At 44.4% G+C, this 23,245-nt stretch overlaps 1 protein-coding gene across 3 annotated transcripts; it reads right to left on the bottom strand.

Annotated features, from left to right (window-relative positions):
• Positions 1 to 11,222: 11,222 nt before the first annotated feature.
• acsl3b (acyl-CoA synthetase long chain family member 3b) lies at positions 11,223 to 22,456 on the bottom strand. 3 transcript variants are annotated; one of them, XR_011602640.1, is made up of 16 exons: positions 22,228 to 22,456; positions 18,616 to 19,103; positions 17,986 to 18,163; positions 17,799 to 17,908; positions 17,463 to 17,601; positions 16,934 to 17,081; positions 16,672 to 16,795; positions 16,385 to 16,456; positions 16,007 to 16,146; positions 15,486 to 15,658; positions 15,274 to 15,348; positions 15,004 to 15,195; positions 14,808 to 14,922; positions 14,509 to 14,666; positions 13,322 to 14,219; positions 11,223 to 13,261 (listed from the first exon to the last, which is right to left on the bottom strand). XR_011602640.1 is itself a non-coding variant. In XM_070974291.1 (15 exons), exons 2-15 carry the CDS (start codon positions 18,964 to 18,966, stop codon positions 14,062 to 14,064), a joined length of 2,133 nt encoding a protein of 710 aa, XP_070830392.1. In that variant the 5' UTR covers positions 18,967 to 19,103; positions 22,228 to 22,456; the 3' UTR covers positions 11,223 to 14,061. The 3 variants fall into 3 exon arrangements, 1 of the variants encoding a protein (XP_070830392.1); XR_011602641.1 differs by having other exon boundaries at positions 13,342 to 14,219; XM_070974291.1 differs by having other exon boundaries at positions 11,223 to 14,219.
• Between the last annotated feature and the right edge of the window lie 789 nt (positions 22,457 to 23,245).

Here is a 23,245-nt window from a genome sequence, read left to right as displayed (position 1 = left end):
GAACGTTCAAAGCCCCCCTTCACCAGCTGTAATCCAGTGAAGATCTGTGGTTATCATCATAGTCATTATATATTTACTTTTACAGTTGTTGTAGATAAAGAACAAAACACATCCCACCAAAATAAAGGCACTGACTCAGACACACATCATATTCAATTCCCTTTCTAGGAAAAACACTCATTCACCTTATGATACTCAATACTTATCTCAAAGAAAAGAACAGCTTGTATTTTTAGCAGTAGAATAAAGCTTCCGCCTCCATGCTGGTCATTTAATGTTTTCAAAGTAATATTAAACTGGTGGAGTTTGACTCCTGATTCCCTGCACCACAAAAGAGATAAAGCAAGTCGTGTGTATGTTGCCTTCTACACATCATGTAGAACAAAGTAAAGCAACATATATTTCTGCATTTAATTTGATAGTCACATTCCAGCACTCTGGTTTCATGCCTTTAATGCTCCAGTATTTGTTGGCATGTGCTTGCAAACCAACCATATGAACAGTCAAAAACAGTGGGATGAGTCATCTTTATACGCTCTAACGTAACTATTTTGCCCAATGCTGTCTCACACCCCATACACATAAGCACTCTTTCATTTCAGCTTGCTTTAACCCCCTTACCTCACCCCCAACCCCCATTTTCATTGCACATCCAATTGCATGTAATACACTCCTTATTTATTTCATGCTGTGTGGTTAAAAAAAAAGATTGCCCACTTAATCTCTTCACTTCACCCCTGGTTGCCGAACTCACACTGTGTCATCAAATTGAGGCGACGACGACATTGGAGGTGCTTTTTACTTGAATGTGTCATCAGCTGCTCTCCACAGCCAAGGAGCTGCAGAGCCTCCTGACGTTTTAAAGACACATTCATCTGCCTGGCTGCTGCTGTGTGTGCTGGCTTGTTTAAGTTCCCGTGCGTGCGCGTACTGAAGAGAAGAAGGCAGGGAAGAAAAACTGAATCACGGATCATGAGACAGAGATGGAAAGATAGAGGAGAGATGTGGTGTTGTTTGTAAAACGTGTTGTATAATCCCACAGCATCACTCCTCTGACATCACATCTCTGTGCAGAAATAGCCTCCACCCCGAGGGCCAGCTTCGGCTCCAGAGGTCACGACAGATAGCATATCATTGTATCAATCATTTAAAGGTTGCATTCACTCGCCCATTAAGAGGTTGATAATAGGATATGCCCATTGTCTGCTATCACTGTGACTGAAAATGAGCAAGCGCATAAGAGCTACGTGCAGATGAAATAACTGCTCAGGTCGTTTTACGGTCAGGCCACTGACTGATGGAAATGTCAGATCTGTGTGGATATATGAGTTAAAGGCATGGATATTTAGCACAGAGAATAGGAGCTGAGATGAAATATATTTAAAGCTTTCTTGGCAAGATGAAGGGAATATTTGTCCATCTGAAGAGCCCTTTAATCTTTGGGGTGTGTCCACATGCAGCCAGGAGCACACACACTTACTGTATTTCTATATGTATCCGAGTCAGAAATGCTCAAATGTTGTGCTGCTAAGAATAACTTGTCATGTGGTTGCTGTGATGCATGTGAGTAAGTGATTATGCACCACAACAAACAAACAGAAATGCGTTTTAGTGGGGTATGGTGCTTCTTTAAACGTACCTCCATCAGTGTCTTAGCTATGTATCAGTTAGGAAAACATCCTGGTGGTTGATTGGCCATATTCATAGTATTTAAAAGTACCACTGTAGTAATGTAAAAATACTCTCTCAATACAAAAGCATATTTAAATGAAAGTACATTTGCATTATTATTATACTGTTTTATACTATCAGATCATTAATACTGATTGCTAAATGCATAAGCAGCATCTAACTGTTGTAGCTGGTTGAGACAGAGCTAAATTCAGAACTTTTTATATCATTATGCAGTTTAATCTACATCAACGCTCTGTATTTTACAAGATTATCATATTGTTTGTGTGTTTAATTTTAATCTGAAAAGTAACTACAGCTTTCAAGTGAATCTAATGGAGTAAAATGTACATACTTTTTCATCTGAAATGAAGCAGAGTACAAGTATAAAGTCTTATGAAATGAAAATAGACAAGTACAAGTACCTTAAATCTGGACCTAAGCACAATAGACCTCCTTACTTGTACTTACTTTGCACCACTCTCTACATCAATGTGACAATATGAAGCTTTATGCAAAACAAATTCCTCATAAATTCTCTTTTTAGGTACCAATTAACATTTACATTTTGATGAATGGAATAGAATTAGACAGATGTCATGTATCCTTATATGGAATCTTTGCTAATCTGAATTTCTGTGTATATGTTGTATCAGCCCCCCCCCCCCCCCCCCCCCCCCCACCACCACCACCACCACCATGAGACTTCTGAGTGATGGATCAGAGGTTTTTAAACTCAAATCCCAGCAGGTTCTTGGCGGTGGAAGATTCACTGGCTGAATGCGTGATTCCTCTCCAGGGCTTGTGATGTGCTGTCTGTGTGCGTCCTTCCATACAGACCCACACCGCTACTTCACACAACGAAAACAGGAACATTTCAAGGGATTGCTGCTGCTGCTGCTGCTGTCCCTGTTCTGTCTCTATTTCTCTCTGTTTATTGATGATAATTAGTTCCAGTTCTATTTGTCTGTCTGTCTGTCTGTCTGTCTGTCTGTCTGTCTGTCTGTCTGTCTGTCTGTCTGTCTGTCTGTCTGTCTGTCTGTCTGTCTGTCTGTCCGTCTGTTATAGTGGAATCTTCGAGGTGTTGGTAATATTTTTGTCATGTGTTCAGTGAAGAGGAAACGCAGCTGTGTCTCCTGCCTTGTCTATGTTTACCACTGACGAACTGTGTTTACTAAGTCTGCATCTTGTCCAGTTTTTCTCTGACATTGAGGTCAGTCACAATGGCCTCTGGTCTACCACTGTTTGCTCTCTGGGCACCAAATGGGTTTCTGATGTATTCATGTTGTTGCTCACATGCTCAAAACTTCACGAGAGCTCTGCCCTATTGCTCAAAACATCTTGATAAAGTTCAAATAAGTATAACTGTGCCTGAATGCACCCGACACGACTCGGAACCAAAGGCGCACCATCTTGGGGATCTCAGGTACATGCAGCCATCACTACAAGGACCGTGGAGTGTGAGAGTGCCCTGAAACTACTCTCATTAAATCCCTTTGCACCTTATTCACAAGTGTTTGTGTCTCTGAGTGTAGCTGCTGTTCTCTGCAATAGACTTAAACCTTAAAGGGCAAAACAAAAAACAGCAATTGATCTTTATTTAACTATAATGACTGGATCACATGATAATTGACGATGGAAGATAATGACATAATCTCACCAGTCACAGAACAATACTGTGCAAAAAACTTCAGCTCTCATGTTTTTTGCAGGACACATTGATTAAGTTTGTGCCTGTTTTTTTTTCTGTTGAACCTTTTCATGTTTCTTTCTTCATTTTGGGCCACAATCAATACTAGTCTCACAATGTAAACACTGGATGTTGACCATGGATACTCGAGTTGTGCTTCTCTTATGGCAAAGAAAGCATGAGCACCTCAGAATCATGGGTGTGCAGTGTAGACTTAAATGTATGATTTCATCTGTATGAGGTAGAAAATCCATGGAATGAAAACAATCAGTACAAATATTGAATAGCCCATAATCAATCATCCTATTAAATCAGTTTGTTCTACAACAGCGTACATGCAGCATTTCCTCAGGTAAACCTCCCCCACTGCTCCAAGTTGGATGTGCGGAAAAGGCCACACAATCCATACTGACCCCTCTGACTGAAGCCAGTTAGCACCTGTTAGCTGGAGCAACAACACTTTCAAAGTAATTCTGATTTAATTATCCGAGTGCTGCTGTAAATAAACACAGTACACAGACACGGATATTAAATCTCTCCCTTTATTTATAGCAGGGCTGAACCTGCTGTTGTGAAATAAAAATGAACTTAGAAAACTGTGAATGAGAAAATAACAATATGAGTTTGAGGTGAGTTTTAATAATTTCTTCATTTATTTAATTATCGTTTCTGTGTATACTGTATATTTTACATGATTTATTCACATAACCTTTTCAGAATTGGTGTTTCATTTATTTCATATTTTGGGACTCCTGCAGTCCAAAGCTCCCATGCTAGTGGCGCCAACACCAACACACTGAGCTAAGCTGCTAGCTAATAGGACTGCTGGCTGCACAGCTAACTGAGCTAACTAGCTAATGGCTGCTACGGTTAGCAGCAGTTAGCAGTTACTCTGGTGATATGCTGCCCCCTATTTGTTTTGTAGTATGAATATGAAAGGTGGCCAGTTCCTGCATATTGCACCTTTAATGATTGGGTTTGATGATTCATTTTATGTTTGATGATTTCATCTAGTTGTAGAATTTGATTGCGCTTTCTTGAGTATTGAAAATTAGCACGCAGGCCATTAGCCATTCTTCCACGCATGCATTGTTGTCTTTTTCTTGCAGGAATTGATTTGCAGAATTTGAGCTGCTCCGCCTCAACTGGATGTTACAGATTAACATAATTTAGTTGCATATTTAGTCCCCAAAACTCACAGCACACATTTCTTGAGTGACTGATATGAAATTTGTCAGCTCGGTCCACATTTGCCTTTCAGATATAAATTTATTCTCTTTCTCCCTCTCCCCAAAACAATTTGTATAATTTCATCTCCTTGATCATTGTATAATATCTCCCAGTTTCTCACTCCTCCTCCTTCAGTCCCTAAACCCACAGCAGTCAGCTGGGACACTGCTGCTGTTTATCCACATGTCAATCAAAGCAGCGGGGAGAGAATAATATCAGTTTAACAACGCCTTGTGTGCGTCACAATGGCACAAAGACACACGCCCATATGTTCTCATACACCCACTGACGGTCAACTGCAAAGATGCAAACACACACACACACACACACACACACACACACACACACACACACACACACACACACACACACAGACCCACAGAACTGCATCTCTAGGTGAATTGATATTTTGTGTGTTCAGATTCTTGCTTTTATGCTCTATCAGCTCAAGGACCTGTGACTCACCGAGGAGCCAAGGTTAGAGAGCTGAGAACACTTGATTGTTTCAGTCTTGGATTTCTCGTTGAATGGTACAACATTCAAATGAGACGCTGTTCCATCAAGTCATGTAAAAACAAAAAAAAGATAAGATGATCACTATAAAATAGAGAGGAAGGCGACAGGGCAACATGTGGTCGTTCTGCCCTTGCTCCTTTGTTTGTTTATACCCTCCTCCTTACCTCTACACCCCCCTCCCATCACCCCATCATGAGGCGGGGAGAGAACAGCACGCCTGTTGTCATGGCTCGCCTTCTTTTCAAGCAGCATCTCCATGGTGACGCTGCCTCACAGCCTTTCATCTGCCTACACCTTCATCTCTCCCCACAGGTTGGTATCCTCCTCTCCTCCATTAGTGTCTTTGTTTCTGAAGATAGTCATTTTCTTAGCGGCTTGCATTCATTACTTCACTCCTCTGTTGTACCCCTCTGGCTCATCTCTCCCCTTGTACCAATTACTGTGGCTAAAGCATTGTCCTTGTCTTCAGGAGGCAGGTGGTTTCAGTCGGGAACAGAGGTGGGGGTGATTAAAGCTGCAATATGTTGTCTGAGCAATTAGGAGGAGGAGGAGAAATGGAAGTAGGCTGTCCTGTCTTCAGCAATACAGGGAGGAGACAGGAAAACTGAAGGAGACCATGAAAGGAATGAAGGTGGAGATTCATTACAAGCGTAGCCTTTTTGAAAAGGGCACATGTTCATGTAATGCCACAGGAATGCAGCAGAAGACCCAAAGAGGAGGCCTAGATATCTGTGCACTAATGAGACTTCAGTTATCTGTCCTCTAATGGTCCTCTTTTGATTTCTTCCAAAGTTTAAGAATTGATACCATTCCTATTTTTGCATGTAGCTGCAGCTGGTTAGCTGAGCTCAGCCTAGCTTAGCATAAAGCCAGAGAGCAGGCTCTGCCCAATATCCGTCAACAATGGTGCAGTAGCACCACTGAAGCTCATTAATCAACACATTATATCTTGTTTGTTTAGTTCATACAAAAGCAGAGCGTGTATAAACAAGTCGTGGTTTTACAGGTTTTATGTGCCACACAAGGCTATTTCTTGGCCAGGAGCAGTAATTTCCTGGAATTTCCACCGGTGTCCTGCCAACTTGCTGTCGACCAAGAACTACCAGTGACATGATGAAATGTTGTTTTTTTTTTTGAACATTTTGTGCTTTAATTAAACTTGAAGGGAGAGATAGTTTTGGAAAGACATGTGGCATAGACATGAACCAGGGATGTTGAGGTTTATGGCTGGAACTTGAACCCCTTGGATGCAGTTTCCACTTCTGAGCTCATTTTCACATTTCAACCTTCTACATTGAAGGCCACTATTTCAGCCCCACTGTGCCTTGCTTCTGTCCAGTGGATGTCACAGCATATTGAGTCTGTGCCTGCTACCATTTTCCTACATCTGTTGCTCAGTCAGTGCTTTTCTACTCTCACTCCCTTGCCAGCCACCTGCCCACTCACCTGATCACACACCTGAGATTCATTTCCAATCAGTCTAGTATTTAAGCTGCTCTCCCACACTCACCCAGTGCCAGACTGTTCTTTGTTTCCATGCAAGACTCTCCAGCAATTACAAATGGGCTAATCTGTCATTACCAAGCCTGCCAGCCTTTCACCACGTCTGTTCTCCTGTTTCCCTTTAAATATCTCAGCTTTTTGTCTCCGACCACGAGTCTTGCCCTGCATTTCCTGGATCTCTGTTCACCTGTGACTATTTGGGGTGTGCTGCACCAAACATTTCAAGAGACTTTGAACTACATTGTTACATTTCTCTCTCTGTCAAACCTGAAATGAAAATCACTACAAGCTCTTTGTGTTCTGGTGCTGCTGTGATTGGGTCAGAGAAAGGAGGATGATGGTTAAGCTGTCATTCTTGATGGAGAACATGTCCCAACCAATGCAGTGGGTGCTGGGCAGCAATGACCAGCTGCTTCACCTGCAGTGTGTGAAGGAGAGATGACGCAGGTCCTTCCATCCTGCTGCTGTCAGACTTTACAATCAACACTGCTTCCAGTGGACCACACACACCAAACTGATAAATTCACTCAAGTGCAATATCACTGCATGCTAAACTGGGCAATATCAATATTCCCTATGTAGAATAATCTGAATTCAGCCGGTCTTTCACTTCATGTTTACTTCTTTATCATATCTTGCTTTTGTTATTGATACATTACACTCTCCCCTGTGCTGCTGTAACACTGCAAAATGATTAATTTTCCTCATTTTATTTGATCTTGCTTTCTGTCTTTTCTAAACTTAACTTCAGTCTCAGCGGCTTTCCAGCTCTGCCTCCCACTAACCTGTCAACATTCATTTTGCTCTTTTTACCCATTATTATTACCGTCCACCGCCTTATTTTTATTTTTTTTACCTTGTACATATTAATGGCTTCGAGTGTTCACCTTGGTCTTCTGACTCATCCCTTTTCAGCAAATCGACAGAAGCCTATGCGCCCCCCCCACCCCCACCCCCATGTGTATATATAAGCACGTGTGCGCTGATTATGTTCGTGTGTCTATGGTAAGGTGAGGGACACAGCGTGACGCACTGGCTGACGTCATCAGGGGCTGAGGCAGGATGTGTTTTTGATGAAGAAATCCTGTCAATGAAGAGAGAAACAGAAAGCCACCATGTGAGGAAATTACATACAGTCAGAACTGAGGGATCTGTATGGAACACATGAACACAGTCACATTTGTTAATGTCCTCATTCAAATAGCTGCTGAATAAGTAATTATGCTCATATTTACAACACCAATTACCATAATTACATTGATGTCTTGTAAAACTTCGAGTAGTTCATAGTTTTTTGCCTCTCTAATTGGATTTTGGTCTTTTTGGCCTCCCTAATTGGTCATGCACGGAACAGCCTTATGGGTTTCGATCACCCAAGATGTACAGTGTCTAGGCAACCGCTGAGGTGATTTTTATGTTCATTAAAGCCTGCCACTGCACCCTGTCCTCCTCTGCATGAGTCCATCTGGCCAGTGTCTGAATGTGAGGCTGCAGGGGTGTGTGTGTGTGTGTGTGTGTGTGTGTGTGTGTGTGTGTGTGTGTGTGTGTGTGTGTTGGTCACATAACACAGATGGAGATACTGTAGATCTGTTTTCACATTCAAAATCCAAAATGTCCACTTGTTATGCACGGCCTCGTGTCCTGTGTGTTAACAAGCAGTTGTCTGCGGCGTGGCACGCCCAGTCAGACTGTTTTCTGTGTGGGATTTTTAAATATGCTCTTTCTAATGCGAATGCTGCTCTATTTTTGTCTCCCCTCCTCTTCTTCACAGCTCATCCTCTCATCTCTCCATTATGTTCAGTCTCATTCATCTACCCCACCCCCCCTCCCCTTCTCCACTTTGCCTGTTTTCCAGCCTCCTTCTCCGCTTCGTCCCTCCCACCATCCCTCTCTCTTTCCCTTTTCCTCCCCCTCTTCTTTTCTGTTGCTTTATCTCTGCGGTCTCTGTCTCTCCTTCCACCACTCCCTGTCGGCGGTGTGATGATGCTGTCCTGGCTGCCTCCCAAACCGTTTGCCCCCTCGCTCCTCCGCCCCCACACCCCCTCCCTCCCTCCTGATGCTATAAATACCCAGCATTGGTGAGTCATCGCCGAGACATATCGGTTGCCTCTCCTTCTGACTCTCCATCCTAACCCCCCCCTCCTTCTCCTCTCTTTCCCCCAGCGTCTCTCTCTGCTCAAGCTCATTGCCAGACCTCACACGTTTTCCCACCTCCACCTTGGCCCTCGCATCATGACGACCCAGCTGAGCTAAAGAGGGGCCCGTGCCTGGCGTGACGCAGCCTGTGTTAGCCGAGCGCAGCCAAAGGTCAGCTTGACACTTCATGAGCGAAAACAAAATCAGCAGGAGTGCGCACAATGTGGGAAACACAGTCAACCAAAAAGTAGAGCATTGCATTCACTAACTTTCCAATTAGACGATGAGGTAATGTGGCCGGCGCTCTCCTTAAACACCCCCAAAGTTGCTTCAAAGTCAGATGAAACATTTTTTCCTCTTTAACAACATCAAATAAAAAGGAACAGATTTTGCATCTGTTTGTTCCAATGCTTAATTGCTGCCATATCACACTGAAATGCAGTGAAATACTGAAATCCAAGCAGCATTAGGACATCAAAAGAAAAAGTCTCATGTTTTACGTTTGGCTGTATTTCAACATGTGGTGTCTTTGCAAGACTTTGAATTCGAGTTTAAATTCAGGTTCTGTCTGTATGAACAGAGCTTTATCACACAGTATGAGTTCATTGATGGACCTCCCAATGCCCTTCAGTTGCTTAGAGGGGTTAGTGCAAAAAAAAAAAAAAAACATGTTTCAGGAGCTACTTTAGAGACAAAAGTGGCATTTTTCTAAAGAAAGGGCAGCAGAAAGAAAAAGAGGGTAGCTCATCCTTTCCTCATCAAGCCTATCCACACACCTCAGTGTGTCTTATCTGAGCCCCAGTCCTCGCTGTGCCGCCACCGTTCAGCCTCAGATGTAATTATTCTCAGTTTTCTTCGGCCACCACCCACCTCTCCAGAGTTATGAGGCAGCTCCAGTTCAGCTCCGCTCATCCTTTGGCAAACTCCAGCGTGGCTTATTGGCTCACACTAGAGTGTGCGCACAAAGCACAAACACAGATTAAAGTTTTTTTTGCGCACTTCTGAGTCATAAGTAGACAGGAAGAGGGAGCAAGCGAGGGAGTCGGGGAGAGAGTCGGAGAGAGAAAAAGTTGGAATGAAGTGTCAGAGAGCAAGGAGAAGCACACTCACAGACACACACACAAACCACATTCATACAATAGGGAAGATGTCCTTCACAGTTCCTGCTGCTTCTGCTGTTGTTGTTGTCTTGTGGTAGAGACATTCTGTGTGTGTGTGTGTGTGTGTGTGTGTGTGTGTGTGTGTGTGTGTGTGTGTCTGCGTGTGTGTCTGCGTCAGAATCACTGGGCTAATGAAGGCAGCATTATGCCTCTGACGCACTCTCCGGTCCCATAGGGTTGGATGGAGGGAGTAGAGAGGAGAGGGGGGGTTAGAAGAATCACTCATCTCTCTGTGGTCTTGTAGCTACTGTTTTATTTTAAATAAAAAACGCAGAGCAGACGGAACCACCACGCACAACTTCAACCAGCCGCGTTCTTTCAGGTTGCTTTCACTCAGAGGTTTGTCAACCTTCGATTTCACTGTAATATGTACACTGTCACAGCCTCATATATGCGCATTAGAATCTGTATTATAGCTTTATATACATTAGGATGTGTATTAGTGGAGCATTTATTGGCTATTTCTATGCTCTCAATGTGTTAAATACTATAAAGCCGTGCAGCAGATTATGACAACAAATCAAATGACTTAAAGTGGGACCAAAGTCAGTCACAGGCTCAGTGTGCCCACAGGAAGTGGAACATAATGACCTGCTCCACGAGTATTGCTGATCATAGCTGAAAGAATTAGTCCATTAATCTACTATTGAAGGAAAAGTAGGCTCTGTTCAATTCTGATATTTTATTTTTTTTAAAGAAACAAGAATTATCTCGTTCTCACTTTTCAAATGTGAATATTTGCTGTTTTTTTTTCATCCTCTATGATAGTAAACATATTTTTGTGGGTTGTTTTGGACCTTGGTCAGACAAAACAAGCTTATTTAATATATCAACCTGGGCTCTGAGAAACTGTGATGGGCATTTTTCACTAGTTTCTAATATTTTATGACTGAAATTCATTTTTAACTAACTGAAAAATGGGCAGATGAACCATCAATGAAACGAAGCATCCCTGCTGCAGACACACACACGCTTCTTCCTTTAATCAAACGATTCCGTCTTTGATTCAACGCGTCGTGAAAAATACTGAAAGAAAACAGTCCTTTGTTTACTAGCTCTTATTGAAGGTTGACTCCCAGAACTGCGTGTTCCATTTGCGTTGCCTCACCACACGGCCTCTCACAAACCACCGTCACTCAGACTCACACACACATGCACACTAGACACACTGGCCTTCGTTGCCATAGAAACTCTGGTCTCAGGATGCTTCTGATCAAGCCGCTGATCGGATCAGTCGCGCGTTGTGCCTCACAGATTGCGTTCAGGTGTTGAACACAGCAGCACATGTCAAGCACAGAAAGCAGTGGCAGCAGTAATTACAACACAAACTCTTTTATTTCATTACATAGTTTTCAAGGCCAAATCACAAATAAATAAAGGAAGGAGACACTTGCAATCGCCCGATTTGCAGGGCCACTTAACCACACAAAACAAGGAGGAGACCCCCCCCCCAAAAAAACTGGTCAGTAACAAAGATTATTAAATATGTCAACAGGAGACTTTCACCTGTACAATTATTGGTAGTTTGAATTAACTTTGATCATTGACCCCCCCCTCCCCTCTCAAGTTATTTACAATGTGAGCGCTAACAACAGGAGTGTGAAAGTCATCTTTGCACCGCCCGCTGTCTTCTTGTGCCGTTGTCGGGTGTACAAATGGATGTCACGGCATGTGTGCTATCAACAAATCATGGGGAGCGCTTCACATTCGTAAGACCCCTGAAGACAGCTCGTGTGTGTCAGAAGGCAACTAGCTGCCTCTAGCCAGGCAGAGGGAAAGCAGCAAACAGCACAGGAAGCTACTGACTTTCCACTGAAAGGTCAGGAGACACGTTTTAAAAAACCAGGAAGGGAGGAGTGACAGTACTGTCATATCTTAACATGCTAAAATAACCCTTCTGCATTGAGCTAGTAGACTGATAATAGTAGAGTACATGCCTGTACCTTTAATTAACTCTAAAATGTCTTCAGTGAATGTGGGACAGGTGTCATCCTTACAAAGGACCACCGCCCAAACACTGTTTAATCTTTTGCCCATAAAGAGAAGAATGAAGCAAAGGTGTCCCCTCGTACTGATGCCATTCAGAGAACATCACGATCTGAAAACCTACAGTAATTCATCTACATGTTACGCGTGAGTTCAAATAAATGGCAGTTGACACACAATGGCAATCTGAAGCACTGTAGACCCTTTTTATATACATTGCACATACAGTATCATACACATTAACCAATGTGAAAATACAGAAATGTTACTCGCACTCTATGAGGTCACGTGAGCTTACTCTATATGCTCTCTATTAAATAAGGAGGAGCTTCTTCAGTCGTCTGACTCTCATTTCTTTCTCATATATATATATAGATATACATATATATTAGAGTGCTTTGGTAAAGTTGCATGTTTTTCATCATGCAATTTCTAGAATGCCAAATATTCGATTTTCACTTTACAGTCTTTTTAAAAAACATAACATTGTTTAGCACGGCACGTTCACGGGCTACATCTCGACTTCCCTATCAGTGTCTCTCTACCATCTTCTTCTTGGGTTCCTGCAGGTCTTCCAATATGCGCTGAAGTTGACACCTAAACATTCATACACTATGGAGTGGCTGCTCTATGTGTGTTTTACCTTCCTACATACTTTAGTTTAAAATTTGTGTATAAATATTGCACATTCATTTTGTATTTCATATTCAGAAGTAAAAAAAAAAAAAGAGAGAAAATAACAGTAACTAGACCTACGGAATAAAAGGATAAACATGTACAGTTGCACCGAGAAGTAAGTGGGAGAGCGACCAATGAAAGGCTAACTATTTTTCTACGGCAGGCTGAGTTCCCTTGGAGAGATCCATACGGTGCATCGGTCATGACTGGAGGAATGCAGATGTGGCAGATCGTGCAGGGATACGGTATGTCAATTAACCAACAAAGTAACCAATAAGAGACAGGCTAGGAGACATTCAGGGCCTGTGAGGATATGGGAAAAAATTAAGTTTGGGGTAAAAAAAAAAAAAAACAGGGATGGAAAAATTCCCAACAGACGCCTTTTATAACTGATGTTTAACCCTGCTGCAAAGGCAGAAAGCAGAGGGGAACGAAGACTGAATCGCTTCGACAAGTCGAGTCAGTAAACACACACTCAAAAAGGTACAAACTTTGGGACACAGGCAAATAAGGGGAGAAGAGGACAAAAAAAAACATGTAAACAAAGCTCATTAAAATACGATCAGCGTAAACAAATTGGCAATAAAAAAAAACAGGAGGATAAAGAACCTCAGAAAAAAACCCCTCAGAATAATGCACCCACACAGTAACAGTAAGAAAAGGTATTTTTATAATGCTCAATCTCTCGTGGCTACACACACACACACACACACACACACACACACACACACACACACACACACACACACACACACACACACACACACACACACACACACACACACACACACACACACACACACACACACATCAGATGGGCTTCAAAGCTAACAAACCAAATGTGAAGGAAACATAGTGACACAGGTAAAAAAAAACAAAACTAAACGATAATAGAGATCCCTGCATAGATTCCAACCTGAATGTTACTTAAAGCCCAGGAGGGATCCCTCTATCGGGCTCACGCTGCCCCCGTTTCCCTGCCAGGTATCTGCACCGCCAGTCCACGACCACGCTGAACTGGGGGAAGGCTCCAGAGAGCAGGGCGAGGAGGAAGAGAAGCAACCGAGAGGGCGCATTGACATTGATCCCGACACATCTGGCCTGACGTTTGTTTCACTTCAAGCAGTGCTGCTTTCCTGTGCCCCCCTCGGTTGTCATAGCAACCCAAAGGGCTAGGTCCATGAGAGAGGAGCGGTGAGTGCCGCTGCACCGTGTGCATCTTGCCTGGTTCAAATGTCTGAAGGGACCTTCTGCCTAGTCTTGGTCTTGACAGAGAGCACTAAGCTAGAAGTTTGTTTTTTTTCCCCCTCCTTTGATCAAGCTGGTCGCAGGGAAGCCAAGGAGGAGGTGCATGAGATGCTTCATGTGTGCATGTATGTCTTATCTGTATCTAAGGTGTAACTCCTCTCAGAGTAGTCCTGGTAGTGGCTTCTGAGCTCCTTGTGTGTGTGTGTGCAAGTATATATGTGTTGTTGGGAGTGTGTCTGTGTGTTATTTGCCGCCGTACATCCTCTCAATGTCTTCCTGGTAGTGCGTTTTGAGCTCCTTGCGCTTCAGTTTGAACGCGTCAGTGACCAAACCAGTCTCCGGTGTCCACGGCTCGGCGCTCAGACGGATCTTCCTGGGGATCTCAAATCGCTCCAGTTTGGCTGGTTGGGGGGAGACCAGAATCGCAAGTCAGAGTGACAAAAAACAGTGTAATAAGAGTGCAAGTCTGGCACAAGGCAGACGCCATTGCAGCACATCTGAGCTGATAACTTGACAGAGAGTGCGCCATCAGTTGCACCGCTTTAATCGCACAGTTTCTGCATAAGCAGGGTGAATGTAAGCGGAGACAGGCTTTTTTCCAAAGAACAGGAAATGACATCTGGAATTTTGTACCTACTCCTCTGAATGAACAGATCATGGAATAAAGTTTTAAAGAAAAAAAAACCCTACCCGAGATAGCAGCCTCAGTAATGATGCGGAGGACCTCTTTCTCCATCTGGGGGTTGTTGCAGATCTCCTCCCACGTGCCCTTCACCTGCTTCTGCTCCGCCAGCGCCATCAGCTGCTTGTGGTTCGGCACCACAAAGCTGATCACGTACGACTGGTCACTGGAGAATGAGCACAAAAGAGTTAAGCTTTTTCACCACGAGGGAGAAAGAAATGAAGCTACGGTTAAAGGAAAATCCTTAAATGGAAGAAGACGCTGGCTGAAATGAAGCCTGGGAGAGACCGTTTCAGAGGGACTCTACCTGTTGGCATAGGCACAGATGTTGTCTATGAGTGCGCAGTTCTTCAGTACAGCCTCCACCTTTCCAAGCGAGACGTACTCGCCTGCCTGTAATTTCACCAGGTCCTTCTTACGATCTATTTGAAAGAGAGCACACATCACAATCCCAATAGATTCAACACTTGCGCCACACAAACACTAGTCGGTGCAACTCTTACCGATGATCTTGAGGCATCCGTCAGGGTGGAACTCTCCAATGTCTCCGGTGCAGAACCACCGCTGGCCCTTCGCATCCACAAAAAAGTCGTCACAGTTCTGGGTTAGATTCTTGTAGTAGCCCATCGTTACGTTGGGACCGCCAATCAGAATTTCCCCCCGTGGGTTGGGCTTGTCTGTGCTGTAGTAACCGCCTGGAGGAGAGCAAACTTGATTAGAAAGAGTGCGTTTGTTTGCCTTCTCTGAAGCTGGGATGTTGCCATTTGACTCACCCTCCTCCCAGTCCTTCAGCGTGATCTCAGAGCAAACCAGCGGAGCACCCACCCGTCCTGTGCTGTAGTCCCACACTGAAATAGTGGAAAAGTCTTGGTAAATACCCACAAATCATATTCTTTATACATTTATTTCCTCTCTTAAGGGCGGCAAGAACAACCGCTGTCTCCCATCTCCCGCTTTCCTCCCTCCAAGGAATCCATTGTCTTACTCTCACTGATGGTGCCAGCGCCACAGGTCTCCGTCAGGCCGTAGCCTTGCCCCACGGGGCAGCACAGGCAGATGTTCATGAAGCGCTGTGTGGCAGCCGAGAGCGGAGCCCCGCCAGAAAGCAGCACCCGCGTGTTCCCTCCCAAGAGCGCACGCACCCTTTTGAACACCAGACTGAGGAGGAGGAGGGGGATGAAAAACAAAGAATATGGAGACGATGAGAGAGGGGTGGAGGAGACTCCGACAACAACTCCAACAAAGCCTTTCAGACTATTATAAAGTGAGCAATAAATCCACACGGCATCCAGATATTGACTTTGCTGAAGAATGTTCTGTGCTAACACAATTTCACAATCAATGCTGAGCAATGATTTACACACGTTAGAGAATAATTCCACACTTGACAAGAATTTGCGCTAGGTCATGATTAGCCATGAGCTAACAGAGGTTAATGTTTTGTCAGGTATCGCGGGGGGTCTTTACCGAAGCCTCAGCTCATGTATATGCTAATATGTGCGTTACCTGTCACACAGAGGCGTGCTGTAGCCCTTGGAGATCTGCTCCATCTTGTAGTTGTACGCCAGCACAAAGAGCGTCTTCTGGAATTTGCTCATCTCCTCCACTTTGGTCATCACATTCTTGTAGATTCGATCCATGATTTCCTGCACGCCATCAGGTGGGAAAACCCTCCATTAAAGTTCCCGTGAACCAGCGCTACTCACTTTAGCATATTCATGTGTTTCCTGTCATAGCAGGCAGCTGGGGAGGGACTTGTCGCAGATATTGATTGGTGGTTACAGTAGCACTGAATGTGACTGTAGTATGGTAGATAATGTTATGAGAAGAGATATTTCGGATAAAACTGGACTGACGGGATTGTGCAGAGATGAAAACACTTACTGGTACAGCAGCCATGAGCGTTGGTTTCAACACGCTGGTATCCCCTTTACTGCCCTTCTTTATCTTGGTGGACTGTGAAAATGACACAACTGGTCAACTCTCAGTAACTGAATGATCCAGGGCTGGAATGTAGGTAGATCACACACACGGCTGACCTTCTTGGATTATTTATTTATTTATTTTTTTTTAGGCGTAAATTAAAAATGCACGTAAAACCGAACCCGCCTACAGAATGCAACAAAAACCTGCTGGTCTGAAGGTGTGTGTTTGTGTTTTTATACACTGACCTGGTCGGCTAGAGTCTGAGGGGAAGAGTAGCCGATGCGGCAGCCATGGGAGATGCACACCAGTTCGGCGCTCAGTTCCAGAACGTGCGCCAGTGGCAGGTAGCCGATGTAGGTGTCTGTTTCACTGTCGGCACAGAAATAACAGCAGCTTAATATCCACAGCAGACACAGGAGAGGACACAGACAGGACAAAGTTGCAGAGCTCGAGACAAAGCGGACGGGGAGTGTCAGAGAAATAGCTGCAAATCTGATATTCTCATACTTGAGGTTAGGAATTCGCTCAGCCATGCCAGTGATTCCAGCAATGATGTTGCCATGGGAGATCATGACACCCTTGGGGATGCCGGTGGAGCCGCTGGTGTACATGATGACGGCGATGTCCGAGGGCTCTGGCTGTCTGCGGTTCACTTCTGCGGCAGAGACAGAGGAGTGGAGGGTTGATGGTTCGATCGGAAATGGATCGCACACCAATATAAACATTAGCAGTTGTACTGATGAGTTGTTATGAAGACGTGTCTGCACTGATAACATTAATATTTCATGTGATTATTCACATTTTTTTTTATCAAATTCTGTAAAAGAAAAAGTACAAGCATTGTTAAAGAGATAGTCGGAGCACAAACATAATTTTTCCCCCTCTTCACCCTGAGCTCTGGCTCACTGTCACGCCACACGGCACATCACTCCAATTACACATCAGGGTGTCGGCTTTGTGTTAAGCCCCAATCAGCGTCCTTCCATTTGCCCGACAAAATTAGAAACCTTTTTAATCACGCTGCACAAATACTCACTGTTGTCAGGCTTGGATCCCATCTCCTTCACAGCGTCCATGTTGTAGATCATGATGCCTCTGGGGATGTTCGGCAAGGTGGTGGGTTTGCTGTCCACCACGATCACATACTGCAGCCTCGGCACGTCGCACAGAATGGCCTGCGATGTGGAGTCGGGTGTAGGAGGGAGGGAGAAGAGCAAATGAGAGGAACAAGTAATTACGCAAAGAGAGCAGAGCTTTAATCAAGTCCTGATGTTACGCACAATGAACAGCCTGTAATTCGGTGACACATTCAAGTGCAGAGCCTTGTTTAACACGGCCGACATGACAGAGGCAGATGAGGCAAAGCTGGTACCTTGAGACGGCTCTGAAGCAGGTCTTTGCTTGTGATGATGTGCGTGACCTCGGTCTCGTTCAGGCCATGGGCGATGGCCGTGGGTCCGAGGGTGGCGTACAGGGTCACAACTGGCAAATTCAAATGCAGTAGGTCAGTCATGCTGTCCAAGAATGTCTGAATACACACGTGTCTGTCTGTCACTCACGTGGGAAATTGAACATGAAACAGGCTTGAGCTGCCATGATCCACTCGGCTCTGGTCTCACAGAAGATGGCGATGTTACACTGGGGTCTCTGGCCAAGAGCTGCCAGACCGCTTCCAAAGCTCTTTGCCGCATGGAAGGCTTCCTCGTACGACAGCCAGTTATAGTCCCCGAGAATAACCTACACACAACACGCAAACAACTTCTTTGGAATCAGGATTGTGTAAAAGGGCAACAACAAACTGACACTGCTGAATCTGAAAGATGTCCGCTGTCACTCATGCAGCATTATAATTCACATGCAGTCAGCCAGCGCCCTCTGCAGGGCATTTGCAGCTACGCAGTTGTTAATGAGGAGGCTTTCAGCTGCGAGGCGAAGGACCAGGGACGCTGCTGCTCCTCCGCCCACATTCCTCACACTGTGCACAGTGGCAGACTGCGCCGTCAGCCTCACAGACACAAGCAAACTTCCTGCAATCGCACAGATTCATCTGAAACTTCTACAGTTCTAAGCCTGACTGTGATGAGCGGCGCCACCCGCTGACAACATCCTTGCTCCTGACGACGGACCAGTCATTTCAACGAATAATGAAACATGTGTGTGCGTGAGAGGAACAGGTCAGTGTCTCTCACCTTCTTGAAGACCTTTCCGTTAGGCTGGAGCTCATCCTCCTCACTGAGCACCTCCCTGGTGCCCAGACAGTCCCTCTCTGGAAACTTCCCTGCAGCGTATTCGAACATTTTGTCCAGCGTGTCCACGCCGGGGTGCATCCACGCCACCAGCTTGTCCTGGTTGTTGATGGCCCTGTAAGGCCCCGCTGGGTGTCCGCTGACTGAGCGTGCCTTGATCCGGCGAGCCCGTTCCAGGTTGCTGCCGGCTCCGGAGAAGAAGTACCAGGGAATGAATGTGATGACAGAGTAGACCCAGACCACAGAGCGGAAAACCTGCAGCAGCACGGGGTTCATATCCTCCTTCAACTTCATCTTTGAGGATGAAGTCAGCACTGGAGATGAATCAAACCAGAAGCGCAATGATACACTGCACTCGTCACTGCTCCTTCAAGTATTCCGGCTCGCTGAGGCTGAAGGTCGGAGGCAGTGGTTCCTTTCCTCAACCGCACCTGCAACACAGAGGCCCAACATGAAATTTTAGAAGCACAGTCATCAATACAGACAGATCAGCACATTTGGAGATGTCGATCCGCAGAGAATATGAGCTACTCCCTCCTGGTAAATGAATCCTTTCTAGCCTGAAGACCATCTCTGCCTATTCTTAGGTCGCTTCTCAGTCAGCTCTATTTATTTCACCAGACCCGCTGGTCCTGCTGCACAGATCCAAGCCTTACAGAGAGAGCGTGACGCTACGATGCTTAACACTGTCAAGATTCAATAACAGCGCTGACATGTTTGTTAATTAATTGAGTAGCTGATAAATAGAAAATTAATCGCCTTATTTGCTGCTTTTCTGCTTAATTTCACTGTAGGTTTTGTAAATTGTCAGACTAAATGAGCATATTTGTAGCCAAAATTAGACTATAGTTAACTTTCTAATACATACAGCTGAATCGAGCTGGGGTTGTTTTGAAGCACTGCCTCACCGCTACTTTGCAACTTATACCAAAAGATACAATAACACTTGCAAAAGCAGTATTGTACCATGTGCTACACTCGTTATGCTCTCACTTGCTTGGCTGTACCACAAAAGCCATTGGATCAACTCCCGCCGTCTCCTGGAGAGCTCAGCTATTTCTAGTGTATCCTTAGGGCCAGAGTGTAATTTGCAGTGTAGCCTTGTGGCCACTGAGCCCGAGCACGCCGGAACTGGCGACAGTGACTCATTCTGCAGATTAGAAGGAGAAGTCCTGAGGTCATGTGGGAGGTTAGCGTAGCCTGAACAGCTAATGTAAGAGCACTGAGAGGAATGTGACACTGAGCGATGAGGTGGGCTGCTGCTGGCCTTACGCAAACACAGAGTGGGTGCATGTAAGGGCCAGCGAGGCTGCCTCAATACTGCTCACCTGCACTGCATCACACTCCTCTGCTCCAGGAAGGACTGTGATACCATGGTCAGTGAAACATTACACTGCAGGAGCTTATTGTAAATTCAAAGAAGCATGTGATGTGTATGTGAAGGTCCTGTGACCTCCACAAAACAGGAAACATGGAGGGAACCATGGAATTTGACCATGAAAACAACTGTAAAAGGCAGAAATACAGCAACTGTGTTTCATCAAATTTACTGATATTCCTAACATTTTTCATACTATTGAACTGTTGAATTCATTTTCTTCCATGATTCGACAAAATCTGTTCAAATCGTAAAAACACAGAATTGAGAAAAATCTAAATGGAAACCATGAAATTTGGGAATAAAATGAAAACGTGTTTGTAGGCAAGAAAGGAAGAGAATCACAAAAAAAAACGATGAGATGTGCTACACCAAGCTGCAAATGTCTCTGTAAAAGTCTGATTTTTAGATCAATCAGAAGACGCATCTTATTCTTGTGCATTCCTTAATGATCAGAGGCATTAATTCAAATGCAGTGACAAATGAGATGTCATGTTCTCTCTGTCAGAGCAAAGACATTGCTATGAAGTTAGCCAATCATCTGCAGTCAAAAGCGTGTCAGAGCACAGATGAGGAGTTTCGTTTGACCTGAGCCATGCTGGCTTTTAAAGCTGACTTTTCAGACTGAACCATCAATCCGTTAGTGTGTGCACATCGCTGTTTATGCAAGTGCTCCAAACTTCCTCATCTGGATACTTGAATGAAAACCACATGACCTCTCGCCTCAGAGCTAAAAAAAAAAACTATCATATCAAAAGTGCCCATATCTCTTATCATTGTATATTTATATACTGAAGCTCCTCAAAAGCAGCCAATTTCATTTTACATGTACCGAAGGGTGCCGTGAGAAAGCAAAGCGTCAGCTCAGCTCCAACCCAAACTGCAGGTACACTCATCATTGTCATTATCTAATGACACATTACACAAAGCGATCAACCTCCCAGGTGAACACGCCTCACCTGTTTTGCAGCCACTCACACACCACAACCAACTGACACAGTCTGCTGCATTAAAGAAGTCAAAGGCAGGGTGACACTTGAAATACAAGTACAGTCACTGTGTACTCTCCTTTGAATGAAGGAGACACACCTGCTCCTGGGGTAGCATTTCCACAAGGTGACACATGATCAAACCAGCTCGTGTGGGAAGAAAGGAGCTGGCATGTAACACACAAACAACTGTTTCTGTATGTAATATAACGCGTGTTCACCACATCCGCATCCAGCTGAGCCATAGCTGTAATGTGTAATATGTCCCAACAAGCACATTTATTCACTTATCTGAATAACTCAAGGGCAGGATTTTTAACCGACATATTTGACTGCAGAGATAGGCGCTTCAGATGAAGACAGTATTTCCGTGAGCACTACAGGCTGCAGTCTAATTAACCCTAAGGAATTTATCTGGCTGTAATTTGACGGGGAATGTGCTTTATCCGCAGAGCCTGTGTCTGAGTGAGCGTCAGGACGGCACGATGATGCTACATTACAACCTCTCCCTCTGTGATCTCGATCTTTCTCCATCTTATCATTTACACAGCTGAATCAGATAACGCGTAACCTTGTCATTTACCCTGGGTTATATATTTTTATAACTTACTTATCGGATTGTTATTAACGTTATCCACAATTCCCCTGTGCTATTCGTCTTATGTGAAACTCTCGATCCGGTGTCGCATCCATTTGTATGTCCTTGGTTTAGATAGTCGCTATCAACATTAGATGATAACACTGCTGTGGCGATAACCTGCACACAGTTATAACATGTGTGATGCTATCAAAGCCTGTGTAATCAGATCGTTTTCATTGTAACCGGCTGACATCAGCATCATTTATCACTCCAAAGGGTGCGTGTCTGAAGCTATAAAAAGCTAGCAGCATCAACATTAGCCATTAGCAGACAGCTTGAAGACGCGCTAGCAGCTAGCAAAGCTAGCAGCTAGCATTTAGCGCTTTGGCCAACCACTGGTGCTGCTGCTGCCGGCCCGCTGTTGATGTGGTAAAACCCGTCTATGCATCAAAATCCACTGAACATTTCAAACGCGGCTCATGTGTCGCACTGTACACAGATACATAGCATATTAAAGGCGGTGGGCCGCGCTGTGAGCGAACCGACAGCTAACAATCAGTCCCTCTCATCAACATCTGCAGACCGTTCATACAGCGATACATTCTCACCTCTTCTCAACCGCTACGCCTGAGTCGCTGCGGCTGGATCAAACCTATTTATCCTTGTGACCAGAGCGCTGACATGATATTAATGAACTCAATTAACGCAGAGTATCTGGATATGAGTCACAACTGCAAGTCTGTTACAAAACGAATAGAAAATTAAGTAAAATTGTAAATCTGAACATTGCCGGGACAGTCCTATCAGCCCGGAAGCGATTGAATGACGTCAGGATATGTCTCCGTCAGTGATTGGAAGACTGGAGGTGGCGCGTGCTTGGAGCAGCGGGGACGTCAGCGAGGTTACTAGCGGTCACAGCAGCCTGGCTCGCCAGTTTCTCATCAATTAAACTCGGGTTCCCGGCTCGTTTGAACGTGTTAGTCATTATTCGAGATGCCTTCGGTCCACGTTTGAGCGCGGGTCATTGCGTGTCTCTTTGGCAGATGTCTCGTTTTCATTCACTGCTATCGGGTAATGACTCCATTTTAACAAGGAGGCGTTAATATGTTTAACTGTAATCCACGTGTCTGTGTGAACAGTCACCAGCGGATCCCCCTGAAACGCGGTGTGAAGTGTTATAGAAAACCGCCAAAACTACAGACTTTCCTCTGTTTTTGACAAACATTAGTCTGTAGCCCGGAAGTATAACTTACAGCATACATAAATTCCATCGTATATAACAACTGAAGAATAGGGAGAGCAGTGCGCTTGTTGGCTTAGTGAAATAAAAAGCAAACGGCAAAAACTGTCCTTGAATATATGAATATTACTCTTTTTTGAAGCGGCCAGACTGGTTTATAGACTAATATTCAACCTGTAGCTACAAAAGCTTTTATAACAACAGCTTCTTCTTCTTCTTCTTCTTCTTCTTCTTATTATTATTATTATTATTATTATTATTATTAATAATAATAATAATAATCTTCATGTTTAAATACTAAAAATACAAATTTCCACAAGGAGAACTGGGCAATCCAATATCATCCACATTTCATCCAGACAGATAACACTCATTCCAAAACTCTT

The sequence above is a fragment of the Chaetodon trifascialis genome, chromosome 11 (assembly GCF_039877785.1).
Source record: "Chaetodon trifascialis isolate fChaTrf1 chromosome 11, fChaTrf1.hap1, whole genome shotgun sequence".
Taxonomy (NCBI): Eukaryota; Metazoa; Chordata; class Actinopteri; order Chaetodontiformes; family Chaetodontidae; genus Chaetodon; species Chaetodon trifascialis.
This window is presented reverse-complemented; position numbering and strand designations above follow the sequence as displayed.

Excerpts from the sequence above, each read along its gene's own strand:
- acsl3b (XM_070974291.1), bottom strand. The coding sequence starts at position 18,966 with ATGAAGTTGAAGGAGGATATGAACCCCGTGCTGCTGCAGGTTTTCCGC. Across the intron at positions 17,909-17,985 it reads TTTCATGTTCAATTTCCCAC|TTGTGACCCTGTACGCCACC; the intron begins GTGAGTGACAGA and ends TGAATTTGCCAG. Across the intron at positions 14,923-15,003 it reads CGGATGCCTCAAGATCATCG|ATCGTAAGAAGGACCTGGTG; the intron begins GTAAGAGTTGCA and ends TCTTTCAAATAG.